Source organism: Sphaeramia orbicularis, chromosome 3 (assembly GCF_902148855.1).
Source record: "Sphaeramia orbicularis chromosome 3, fSphaOr1.1, whole genome shotgun sequence".
Taxonomy (NCBI): domain Eukaryota; kingdom Metazoa; phylum Chordata; class Actinopteri; order Kurtiformes; family Apogonidae; genus Sphaeramia; species Sphaeramia orbicularis.
Genome location: NC_043959.1, coordinates 8,117,918 through 8,131,404, shown reverse-complemented (window position 1 = coordinate 8,131,404; position 13,487 = coordinate 8,117,918). Strand labels below are relative to the sequence as shown.

Genomic DNA, 13,487 nt, shown 5'->3' with positions numbered 1-13,487 from the left:
ACCCGGCTCTGATGATGGTACCCAGATGAATTTATTCACGTCAAAACCAGTTCATAGAAATGTGTGTTTTGACTGATGTGTCATTTTTCAGGTCAGATTGAATATTGAGTATTATTGATCAAGGACACAGATGGAAAACAAAAAATACATTTGGAATCAGTAGACATAGTAACAATAAAAGCAACTCCAACACAAAACTTGAAATGCCTTAAAACTTATCAAATAAAAAAGTACAGGTCATTAATTATTTAGAGTTTTCACCTTGAACTGATAGACTACAAATTATTATTTAAAAACCTATCTACTCTTTTATAATTTGAGTGTTATATGTGTAAACAGATAGTGCTGATACTGCTCAACACCAACAAAACTAATCTTTTATTGTTATTTTGTTATTTGTTATTTATTTTTCTCTTTCATGTGACATTTTCAAAGGTTGCTAGTAATTTTCTCCATAATTTGAGTTATTTCTGGTCATTTTTAAAGACACAATTTTAGATTTTTAGCAAAGTTTATTTTTTTATATTAATTACATTTCTATTGCAGCCTTTATCTTATACATTGATCATCAAACTCAAACTCATACTTATCAAACTCAGTGAACACATTAAAGAACTCTCCTCAATTCCAAAGGCGCTGGATTAAATAATGTATATGTTTAATAATCATTACTTTCCTGCCAGTGTCCCTGAGATGCTGTGGACTTACATGCTGGTTCATAGTCAGTAGAAGATGAAAGACTGATGAGCCAGTTTCTTCTTTATTTTTTATTTTTTTTTATTGATTTGTTTTTGCAGCAGTAAACAGTGCTGCCGAAGAACAAAAACAGAACCATCAGAGTCCTGACTAATCGCTATCATTGTGCCTGAATAATGTGGCCTCTCTGTGTCCCAGCTGGGCGGGTCCTTCCTGCTGGGTGTCGGAGTGTGGGTGCTGGTGGATCCCATGGGCTTCAGGGAGATCGTGGCGGCCAACCCCCTGCTGTTCACGGGGGTCTACGTCATCCTGGCCATGGGTAGCATGCTGTTCCTGCTGGGCTTCCTGGGCTGCTGCGGGGCCATCCGCGAAAACAAGTGTCTGCTGCTCTTTGTGAGTCCGTCATGAACAAATCCAAACCAGGGAGGGGGTGGACGTGTGCTCTTTGAACCATGGAGAGTGCACGTCATCTGGGAAGGTTTTATTTATGCTGCTGAATTTCCGATGAACCATGCTGCTCTGAAGGTGTATGTGTTTTTTGGCTGTGGTTTAAGTTAAGGTTTATCGCAGCTGAGATTTTTTAATGTGAATCCAGTTTAACTGTCATTCTTCTCAGATTGACACAAATGCAGTGCTCACTTACTGCATGTTTATTTCAGCCATTATTTGGTATTTGATTCTATCTGCCAAGAACATTCTATGATCACTGTCTGTCGTTTTGACCCACTTTTATTAGTTTTTGGTTAATTTATTTGTGTATTTGGACCCTAACAGTTCATAAAGTTTGAATTTGAACCTTCCAGGTGCTGCAAAGCTATCTTTATATTCATTTTGGCAAAAATCGAGTGGATTTCTACAACCCGTTTCAATTCCTTCTTAATTTGTTACATTGTGACATTTGCTCATATAAGGTCAAGACTTACGACAAACATTTCTCCAAGTATGCCATAATTGTTTGTCAGCAGCAGCAGTTGTAGTCCATACTGAAAACTTTGAGCCAATTACCTAAAATGTTCAGTTGTTGGTTGAATGGGACAGAGCAGCACAGCCAACAACCTGGAGGAGGCGGGGCTTGAAGTGGCTGATGAGTATTTAAAGGGCCAGCGCTCCAAACGACCTTTCTGGTGTCATTACTCAGAAATAGGGTTGAAGATGGACCTGTGGAGTTGAATTAATGAAGAATTCAGACCCAAGCAGAGCATTTGCAGTTTATGTAGACCACAGGGAAATGTTTTAAAATGCATAATTCCTTTTAAAAGAAGCAAAATATCACTCCTTTAAGAATGGAAGAGTAGGGCATGTGGCAATGACAAACCAGATTCATAAAAGCTCTTTTTATCTCACCAGCCAATAGGCCATGAGCTATTGGCAAGGCTCCGCGTTGCCGTCGTCATCTTAGTTGTCTTCGTCACCTTCATCGTCTTCGTCATCTTCATTAGCAATTTCTTCAAACATCTTCTCTTATGAAACTACTGGTCAAATTCATTTCAAATTTTATATGTAGCTTCCTTGGTACAATATATACAAAGTTTGTTCACAGTTTTAATTTTATTTTTAAAAAATATTAAAAATGAGCCTGTACTTATTATATTTTGATGATTTATAGCATGAAAATGGTTAAAGATGTCAATATAGCTACTACTGAGCACTGATAGGAAGTCATATATGGGCTTTCATTTAATTAGTTGAGTTCTCCTCCAGTGAAAGTACCACCCACTTCTATTGGGAGATTGATCTCCTGCATCCAGACCACAGGACTCTAACAGAGACAGAACCTGACAACCTCACAAATTCAAGTTGTTGTTGATTTTTGATAGAACATGCCAGTGAGATACAGCATCATTAGTCCTATTTTAATGAAACCTGATGAAAGGGTGGAGCATGTGGCAACGATAAACGAGATCTGTAAAGGTTATTTTTTAATAATGCAGAGCCAAAGACTAACTTAAGACTTAGAATAGTAACCCCTGATTCCCACCAGGCCCAGCTGTCTCATGTAATGACAGTGTTGTAGCCTCTACATTAGATCACACACAGTCCACACAGTGTCTCCACCAGCAGTACACTGGTGCATAATAGAAGCATCTCAGAACTTTCTCAGTGCAGACTCAAAATATCAACATCAGTAATGAACACAAGGTTGAAATATTGATGTCAAACAATTATGAAGATTGATGTATTTTTTAAGTGGACCTGAAACACCGGACAATATCACTGGTTTACTATTTACTGGTTTCTTTGTAGGTAAAATATGGTACTGCAATAAAACTTGTTAATCACCTGGATTTATTAGAAAACCTGATTGTATTTTCAGTGTTTTTCACTTTGTCACCTGCAGGGGGCAGCTGTTTTGAAACAAACTAAGTGATGAAGTCAGGGCTGTTGCGTATCTCTGCTTTTAGCCTATTTACCAGTTGGAGTTACTGAAGGAAACACATAATTATTGAGATATCTGTAGGTCATAACTCACATTATATATCATTAATATGCTCATTATATTACAGTGACTTCTACATTAAATACAATCATATATTAGTATGCAGGTAATATGCAGTTAAAAGAGACTTACTGGGTGTAATGTCACAAACAGTGCAGAGGTGTCTAAGTAAGGTTTTCACCAGATAAACAGGGTTACTTACAAGAATATAAATACAAAAAGTTAAGCTAATTTACTATTCTAATTTATGTAGATGATGAAGGTACCGCTGGTGAGAAAGTGAAAAACAGTGAAACACAATCTAGTTTTTGGCTAAAAGGTTTATTATTTGTCATTTGAGCTTAATGACTCATTTCTATATTCAGTTGAATGATTAGTATGGGTCAAAGGACACAGTGTGTTTGACAGGACCAACGCTTGAGACCTGATAAACAATGACCTCTGTCTAAATGATCCACAGTGTTTCTGCCTTGTGTCTTTGAAAACACTGAGGTGAAACTGCTCTCCAGTTAAATGAGTGTTTTGGCTGCTGCTACAGTACAGAGGCTGCTCTTATTTTCTTATTTAGTTTGTCTGCTGCAGCTCTAACACACACACATTACTTACCAGAGAGCTAAAGCCACCAAAATCTAGCTGTCACTACAATTACTGTATGCAGTGAAATAATGTATTATGTATGCAGTATTTAAATGTCTACAAATTTCTGTTATTATTCTGACAGTGTCATTTTGGTATCTCCACCTCCAGGTCTGTTCAGTTTGTTATATTTATACAGCCGGAAATCACGGCAAAAATCATCTCGAGGCAATTTACATAAGGCCAAGACCTAACATTATTACATAGACAAATCTCCTCATGGGCACATCTTCTCTCTGCTGCTGTTCTGCCTGATGCCCTCCACATCCACTGTTGTGTGAAGTGATGCAAAGTAATGCCTGAAAGCAGTGTGATCAAGGATAAAATGAATTAAATATACAGTAAAAGTTGAATGTTTCATCACAGATTGTGACATCAGATTAAGGACAAAATGCTCTGACTTTTAGTATCCTTTTGTCTGACAGCACTGCTATATATTAAAATACCTGCATCAGTTCACGACATTGTTATGTTTAATTGAGTATTAAGCAGCTAATAGGAGCCAGTGAAGGTGTAAGGAGTGGGAATTGACTGTCTTCTTTCTGATATTACTGCTTGTGAGTTATGTAAACTGCAGTAAGACAACACAGCAGTGCCATCTAGAGAAAAAGAAGGGTATTAAGCATGAATTTTTTGGAGCATTGTCTCAGATTAGCGGACAGATGCAGTGGGCGACACAATATTAGATCCATAAACTGAACAAATGCAACTATTAGTGAAGCTGCAGTTGGTACAAAACATTGCCTATTTGATTTGGACTGCCCTAAAAAACACTTTCAGCCTTGGTTAAGGGTTTGTCAAATGATTAAAATGAGATTCTAGATGCATAATATAACATATACCATAAAATAATATATGTGATAAAACATTAAGGAATAAAAAAAAAAAACACAGTTCACTCAACAAGACACTTTGACCAACTAACAATGATAAAAATTAATTTAAAGCAACAAAACCATCAGAAATAATATAAGCAGTTAAAATATAAGGCAAATAATTCAGCCAAAACAAAAACAACAAAACCTGTTGAACAGTGATGCACAGATATGATGCACAAATTACATATATGTATTATGTTAGAAGGTTTGTTTTATTCATTTAAATCAGGGTTGTGAAACTCATTTTAGTTCAGGGGTCACACCCACCCACTATGATCTGCAGTGGGCCGGACCAGTAAAATAATAACATAATAATATATAAATAATGTCAACTGCAAAGTTTTATCTATGTTTTAGAGTGAAAAAAGTAAAATAACTATAAAAATGTTTACATTTACAAATGATTCTTTACAAAAATGTGAATAACATAAACAACCATGAAAAAAAGACGTTTATTAAGCAAAATTAGTGCAATTTTAACAATATTATGTCTCAGCTTTTCATTTACACACATACATTACAACTTACAGATCATAGTGGATCTACAAATGCAAATAATATTGTTAAATTGCACTTATTTTTCTACAGACATTTCAGGATATTCATATTTGTTCAGGTTATTCACATTTTTTGTGAAAGGATAGTTTGTAAATGTGAAAATTTTCATGTAATTTTACTTTTTTGACACTAAAACACAAAGAGGAAGTTGGAGCTGTCATCATTTATAAGTTATTATGATAGTCTTTTACTAGTCTGACCCACTTAAGATGGAATTGGGCTGAATGTGGAACCTGAACTAAAATGATTGTTCATATCTTCAGTGTAATTTTTACATTTCACAAAATTCATCCCACAGGCCCAGAGTGGATATGTTTGACACCCGTGATTTATATGATTGAGTTTGTGCTCAGTCAGAGATAGTGAGTTGAAGGCCTGACAGAGTTTAAAACACTTCAGGTATTTTAAATATTTCTTTATTTCCTCGGTACAGAAGTAACAATAAAATAAAGACAAAAGGAAAATAATGCAACATAAAATGACATTGTATCAGATTTCTAAACATCATTATGGATACATGTCCATTTTTTTTTTTAATCTTTAGCTGAGTTATTTGAAGTCATAACGTATTTCCTGTCAGAGGTTTGTGTAAGTGACAGTAATGTGTAACCACAGTGGTGCTGATTAACACAGCGTTTCATTTGTGTCTCAGTTCTTCATGCTCATCCTCTTCATCTTTCTGGCTGAACTGGCAGCTGCCATCCTGGCTTTCCTCTTCAGAGAGCATGTAAGTACACTTAATCAGTTCACATGTTCATGATCAGAACTGAAAAACAAGTGCATCGGTAATGTTCCGTGACCAGAGGGGCACTGTTATTTATTCATGTGTGGATTTACTGAAATGAAACTGATAGAGCTTGTCTGTCACTGTTGGAAGTTTAACCAAGGACATGATGCAGATAGAGTTTCATTTGTCACATCCTTAATGTGTTGATTTAATTACTATTGCAAAGTTATATAGACTGATGATGCTATTAGTAAAGGAAAATTGTTCTGAAGGTAAATGTGAAGTCACAGATATGGTTTCTGAATGTCTTAAAAAGGACAAAACTCCATGAACCAGGCCTCTATGAGTCTGTTTATAACAATTCATTTGCAGTTTATTCTTTTCTGTTTAACATGGAGAGTGTGAGGGAGTTTTTTTTTTTTTTTTTCTTAAGTGCTCGGTATTGTTTGCTCACCAACATCTAAGACAAATGCATCACACTTCATAACACTCCTCCACACTGTGACACTACACTTCAGCCTCCAGCAAATAAAGTTTTCTAACAACCTACATGGGTTACAGAGTTTATCTGTAATGACACATCAGCTCAAGTTCTCCCTGTTAATTTAACCCCTTAACAATGACAGTCTCTCCGGTGCTACATTTTGCATTTTACAGCGTTTAAATTACTGTAACTCCTGAACTGTTTGTGCTGTTCCCAAAATTAAAATGGCATCAGAAAGCTGAGATCCTGAACTTTCCAACTTTATGGCAGCAATGTTGGACTCTGTTACAAGTAGAAAGGAACTGTTTCAGAGACTTCCACATAGGCTAAAAAATGCCTGGGAACAAAAAATATGAAGCCATAACATGGATACTGAATGTTTAAGACCAAAAAGCATGTTTGAGCAGATGTAAAATAGTTGAAAGTTTATTTCTGCAATCTTAAAAAGTTTCGTTATGGACATTTATAGTTGTTTCTGACAATACATATGCTAAAAACTTCAGGTCTGTTTTTCTCTTTTTTACTAAAGCACACTTTTTTAAGCATTTATTATTTATAATAATAATAATAATTAATGGCCAGATATTGAAATTTAAGTTCTTCCTGAAAACAAAGCTGCAAAAGAATTGGCAAAAAAGACATTTTCTGACACTTTCATTGCAAAGAAAGCATGAAGGCATCTAAACACCCTGTTATAATGGCAGTCTTAAAAGGGTTAAAGGTATTACTGTAATTGCAATATTCCTTCATTAAAACATTCAAATGATCTGTGTAGGATGGTGCCAGTCATTATCTGAACCTGATTCGTTCATGTACTAAAACACAACTACTTATGATTAAATAAAACAGTGTTATCTTTGGTTTTACTGGTGACCAAACATGACATTTTTATCAAATAAATACACATATTTCTTTTGTAAAGAGTGTCTAATATATGATGCTAATGAGAGAGAAGATAAGGTCTGTGTTCTTTTTTGATTCATTCAACTCTTGGTGGGATTGGGAGGTGGGCCCTGGGGCTCTGGACTCCAAAAACATTGACCATCTGTTTTAATACACCTTCAACTTTGTCCTTTTCCTGTAATGTTAGCTGCTGTTACCTGGGCAACTTATGATACCTGATGTGACTGATTGTCCGGTCCATAAAAACATATATGTATTTTAGTCTGTGTAAGTTCTCTTTTGCCCAGGTCATTGTTCTTCTTGGTAATTCCTCTAGGTTCAACTGCACTAGTTTTGCTCTTTTGAAAAGAGCCAAGAAAAATATTTGTATTTTTTTCTTAATAATGCTTTGTTTTCTAACTAATAAAACTTTAACTGGTTGAAGAGATGACAGGAAGAGGCCACATTTTCCCTCATGATTGTATCAGCAGGATGTCACTTTACTCTGCTGTGAAGTTATGTCACTACATGAGTTCAACATCTGCCACTGCATTGCAACATGCTGATACCAGTAAGAAACTAATGTGCTAATTAGAATTAGCGCATTAGCTTTATTGTATCTCACATTAACACACTATATCTTGATAAAGCAGTACAATAATATACAGGATTTTACCCTCTCTAAGATACAATATCCCCTGTAAGATAACAAAATGGGTGCTTCTATGAAACTGGTCCCTAAAAACAGGACATGGGGGCTAAAAATTCAAACAAGATGTATACTAATGTTATGAAGCAAGTTTGGAAGCACTTTGGGTCTATTTTAAAAATAAATATTTACTGAGGTAAAAGAGAAACTATTTTTCAGATAAAACACATTTCTATATTATTTTTATACAAAAATCTGGATGTAACACGGTAAAAAGGATGCAAAAATTACGCACTACTATTTTTTTAATATCTTCTTATTCTCTCACAGGTACATTTTGGGAATCAAACTAATTATGCCAGGCAAAGTCTTTCACAAAAAAGACCGTTGTTGCAAAATCACTCGTGATTTATTTGTGTTTAAATGGGCAGGTTCCGCATGTAATGCCAGTGGACACGATAGGTTACGCACGAAACCTGGAATGAGACTAAGATTCATGAAAAACCCACATGTCTGGATTAGAAAAACCACTAGGATCATCAAGTTTAACACTGTGTTTATTTATAGCATTATATAAGACCATTTCAAGTGATGATTTCCACATCAAATGCACTGACGCCTAGGTAGCTTTTCATGTCCCAAATTTGGTATAATTTTTTTTTGCATTTATCTGAGGTCATCATTAGGTACATCCTGGGGGGAAATATGTCTAAATGTCTCTTTTATTATTGGGTCTAAAAAGCTGGCAAAGTGCCAGATAACAGAATTAACCCAGTTTCATAGAAGCACCCATATCATTAGCCTCAGCATAATTGCCCAAGTCATATTTTTGGCCAAATTGTGATATCTGTGTAACTTTACTCTCCTCACACTGCTGCTTCAGTTTTTATGATTGGCCATGTCCTGAAAAGAAATATGACTTAGGTAATTCTGCTATGAAGCTAACAATATGTATGTTGTCTTAATATGGGCTGTTGGTAAAAAATGAGCTTAGCAAAGTGCTGTACTGTCTTCAAAAAATTTAAAATACAGGAACATAAGTTGGTTAGGTAGTTTGTTCATTTGGATCTGCAATAATGCATTGAAAGAGGCAGCAGTAGACCAGCAATTCCTGTAAAATGTGTGTTTGTCAAGGGGAACCTGTCCATTTGTTCACATGCAGTGTACATCTAAACTGACACCGACCACTCAGCAGTGTTTCAGCAGGTGTGGAAGAGGACACCAACTGTTTCTGATGAAATAATAGTTGATTGATTTCATCAGACACCAGGATGAGAATGACAGACCACTGATGTGCTGCTGCTGGGTTTAACAGAGCTGCCATGCTTCAGACTGGAGGGTCATAGTGGCTCAGCTGAATGTGTCTGTGTCTGTGTCCAGTTAACCAGAGAGTATTTCACCAGGGAGCTGAAGCGTCACTACCAAGGTCAAAACAACACTGATGTCTTTACATCCACATGGAACGCCATCATGACTTCGGTGAGGCATTGATTTTCCAATCACCGCCCCCCCCTTTAGCTTATTTCCTCCTGATTATCAACCCAGTGTCCTCCATAATCACATCTCCCTCCGTCACTCTTCCTCCCACAGTTTGATTGCTGTGGTGTAAGTGGTCCCGAGGACTTTGAGGAGAGCCTCTTCAGACTTCTCAGCCCCACTAAGATGGTCCCTGAGGCCTGTTGCCAGAGGAACGGTTACCGTGGAGACATGGAGCAGTGTATGAGCGGCACTGTGGCCTTTCGACACAACAAGGTCAGAGGAAGAAATGCGTCTCTAATGCACATCATGACACAAATTCTGTCCTCAAGTGAAGAAGAAAATGTCTTAAAGGTCAAAACATGCTGCATTAAAATGTTCAATATTTCAAGAGTTCAAGATTAAAAGGTCATGATTATTGTGAAGGAAATAATGAGTTAGAAGTGTTACATGTTCATGCTGACTGAGACTGCTCTGATAGTTTTCTAGTGAACTCACGCCCTGTTTACTGGCTGCAGCTTTGCTGTTGTGTCATTACTCTCATTGCAACTTACTGAGTTTTTAAGATATAAATAATTAAAATAAAAATATAAATATTGCAACTTTCTATGTAATAATTTTACAGACTGATCTAGCCCAACTACCTGCTCAGCAATAAAGTAACTAGCTTTGATTCTCCATTCTCATTTACCATTGACAGGTTTTTACAGTCTGTATTTCTGCATAACAGACTTAGAATAGAACCTAAGTTACTATGTAGCTGAATGAAATCATTTTCAAATAGGTCAATAATTATATGATTTCTTTAGTAAATGGTGTAGTAATAAAGGGGAATAGTGTGCATAAGCTGGACACTAATGTAAAATAATCACTCATATATTTATTATTTTATTTTACTCATTAAAAATTAGTGAAATCTACATTTTTAAGATGACCAGTTGTACTACACATATTATAAAACCGTGCCTTGACCAGGAAATTATCTAACTGTTGCAAAACTATGTGACTGTGTAAATAAATAAGAAAATAATGCATCTGCATTGGGTTTACAGTTTGTTTCCACTGCCCCCATGTGGCCTAGGTCAGGTACTATAGCCTTAAGTAAAACTGAAATAGAAAATGGAAATATGTACTTTCTATCTGATTGTGACCCTGGAAGTTACATTGACTTAATGAATTAGAGTACCTTTGGTGTTTAGGTTTAAGAGTCATTATCAGACTTGTTGTGTGTTTTTGTGTTAATGCAGGGCTGTTACTCGGCCATGGTCGACTATTTTGAGACCTACATTTACACAGCAGGAGCTCTGGCCATCGTGGTGCTGACAATTGAAGTATGTATTCTCTTTGTTGTCACAGATTTGTATTTACTACTAACTAACAATTTATGCCTGTTGCACTTTTGACAGAATTTCTCTTTATCACTGACCCACATTTGATAGAGTTCCTACTTTTATTAAGCAGTAACTGGTAGATTTTTGAATGTGTTTCATGAGTAGCTGTACTACTTTAACCTTTAAAGACCCAAACAGACACCATTTACCAAAAGCATCTACAGATCTGAACTGTTTAATACCTGTTGATCCACTAATCCTATCAATACATGTAAATAATTGGCGTAAATACAGTTTGTCATCTTTTCATGGTCATCAGATATGACCCATTTGGATGTTCAGAGGCTCCATAGTGCACATGGAAACACTGTCATCTTCTACGACATTGATTCACCAGTAAAACCCAGGGGGTTTGATAAATTACAGTGGATGGAGATGTTTGTTTTATATTCAGTTATTGATATCTTTACTGAAGTAGTTTTTCTTCAGTTTTCTCTGTTTTAATATAGTATATAAACCTATGAAGTTTGTGCTAAATTTTCATAAACGTTTACATAGTATGTGAATTAAATACAAGAAAGATAAATGATTTAAACTGCAAAATGCATTATACAGAAGATAATATAATAATAAATGGTGATAGGTCACTAAAGAAAGATTAAGTAGAACGAAAAATGTATCCGTGGGTCTTTATGGGTTAAATGTACCTTCATCTTCAGTTTCTTGGAGCGCAGTGACAGGTAACCTATTATGACTCACTTTTGTCTTTTTCTCTCTCCAGCTCTTCGCTATGGTTTTTGCCATGTGTTTATTCAGAGGCATCCAGTAACTGCTCCAGTACCAGCATCTTCAGCCGTCAGAGAAGCACAAGCAGAAGGATGCAGATGGAAAAACAAAACTGTAAAATATGAAACGTATTTGTACAGTGATAGTTTATGTGTGTCGTTGGTTTTGTGACATCATTTTGTACTTCACTACAGCGGGGCATTTGAGGCACTGCTCAGAGCACAATAACAGACACACGGACAGGACGATATCCGAGACCGAGACTCCGCACTGTTTTTCTACAAGAAGAAGCATTCACACAGGTGCTCAGACATTCTACAGCCTAAACACAGACAGAAAACTATGGGTTAAAGGCTCAACACAGAGGCCACTTTAATCCAGCACAACGGATCAAATGGACCCAACAGTGTAAAAACCAGGGTTTACTGCAGCATTTTATCTTCAGTATAAAAATACTGATAATGAGGGTTTTCAGTATCACAAGCACTGCACAAAGCAGTGCAGGTATTAGCACATAAAGCTGGGCTATATTTTACAGAGAACCTCCAAACATAAGCAGATGTTTGGCAGACATTACATACACTTTATTTTTAAGATAGAATCTCTTAAATCTGAAGTGACTTCAGTAGATTTAGCAGATCAGTAACAGTTTGGACCATTCGGTGTGCGCTGCCGAGTCTTTTCACTTGATTTTCTTTCAGTATCTTCTAGTTTTACATTCATGCAGAATTCAGTATTTAGTTAAATGAAATGGAACTGTATTCAGTGTTTAAATGTGTCATGAAACACCTGTACAGTCATGCATCTTCACACCAACTGACTGAATATATGTGAGAGTGCATGTGTGTGTATATGTAAATATGCAGTAGGACTGTGCCAGTGTACAGTATTTACAGTGTTTTCTCTTTGTGCACAGTGTAATGTTCATTTTCATAGTGGTTATAAAATGGTATTTAAGCTAAAAAGTTTCTGTTTGTGGGAAAACTTGATTTTATTTGTAAATGGCACTGTTCGATATTAAACTGAATCTGTGATTTTAATAGTATAATGATTACTGGATACTGTATTCTTTTTCATTTGGATTCAAAGGGGGTTTTATTGTCCCTCACTACTGCACATACATGAGGATAGAATGAAATGAGTTCTCTGAGGTCCAGCTGTAGGCCAGTAAATAACACTAAATACAGTAATGACAGGTAATAAATAAAAACCAAGAGGTAAAAAGACAATATATACAGCACTAAACATACTCTAAACATAAACATATTAGTTATTTGGCTCCCATTCAAATTACATTCACAAAAGAAAAACGTTACATTAACACAAAAAAATAAATAAACGGTGTCTAGTTCATATATTTTGGGCTGTAGTAGATATTTCATCAATGATTCTCAAGCTGTTTTTTTAGGACCCACAAGAGAAATGTGGACACATAATTATCTGTAGCAGGAAACATTCTAAAAAAACCTGCCCAGTTCTGGATAAAAATTCTCTGGACAGGAAACCAAGACTAAGTTCCACCAGAATGATGTTAAAGGGAAAAGTGTGGAGGAGGGGAGGACCAGCTCAAGATCCAGATCAGACCAGGTCATGTGTCCAACATGGTGGACAGTGTTTATGTCATAGACATGTGGGTCTACCATTGGAACCAGGTCACTGTTGTTTATTGATGATGTGACAGATGATAGAGGGAACAGGATGGATTCTGAAGGATACAGGTCTGTCCTCTGCTCAGATTCAGACCATCATCTTCTGAACCACTTCATCCTCAGAAGGGTCACATGGATGCTGGAGCATGTCCCAGTGAAGGCGGGGTATACACCCTGGACGTCTCACCAGTTCATCACAGGGCTGACATAGAGACGAACAACCAAGCACTCTCACATTCACATCTATGGACAGTTTAGATTAACGGATTAAAATATTAGTGCATGTCTTTGGATGGTG

General features: G+C 36.3%; 1 protein-coding gene across 4 annotated transcripts in view; it reads left to right on the top strand.

The window, feature by feature from the left end:
• The window catches only part of LOC115416645 (tetraspanin-18-like), a 60,044-nt gene extending 47,453 nt beyond the window's left edge, over positions 1 to 12,591 (top strand). For all 4 annotated transcript variants that reach the window (XM_030130492.1, XM_030130514.1, XM_030130498.1 and 1 more), the window contains 6 exons: positions 895 to 1,089; positions 5,858 to 5,932; positions 9,328 to 9,426; positions 9,538 to 9,699; positions 10,671 to 10,754; positions 11,536 to 12,591. In XM_030130492.1, coding sequence (XP_029986352.1) covers positions 895 to 1,089; positions 5,858 to 5,932; positions 9,328 to 9,426; positions 9,538 to 9,699; positions 10,671 to 10,754; positions 11,536 to 11,583 — 663 coding nt within the window. In that variant the 3' untranslated portion in view covers positions 11,584 to 12,591. The remainder of the gene's footprint in view (positions 1 to 894; positions 1,090 to 5,857; positions 5,933 to 9,327; positions 9,427 to 9,537; positions 9,700 to 10,670; positions 10,755 to 11,535) is intronic.
• The last annotated feature ends 896 nt before the right edge of the window (positions 12,592 to 13,487 follow it).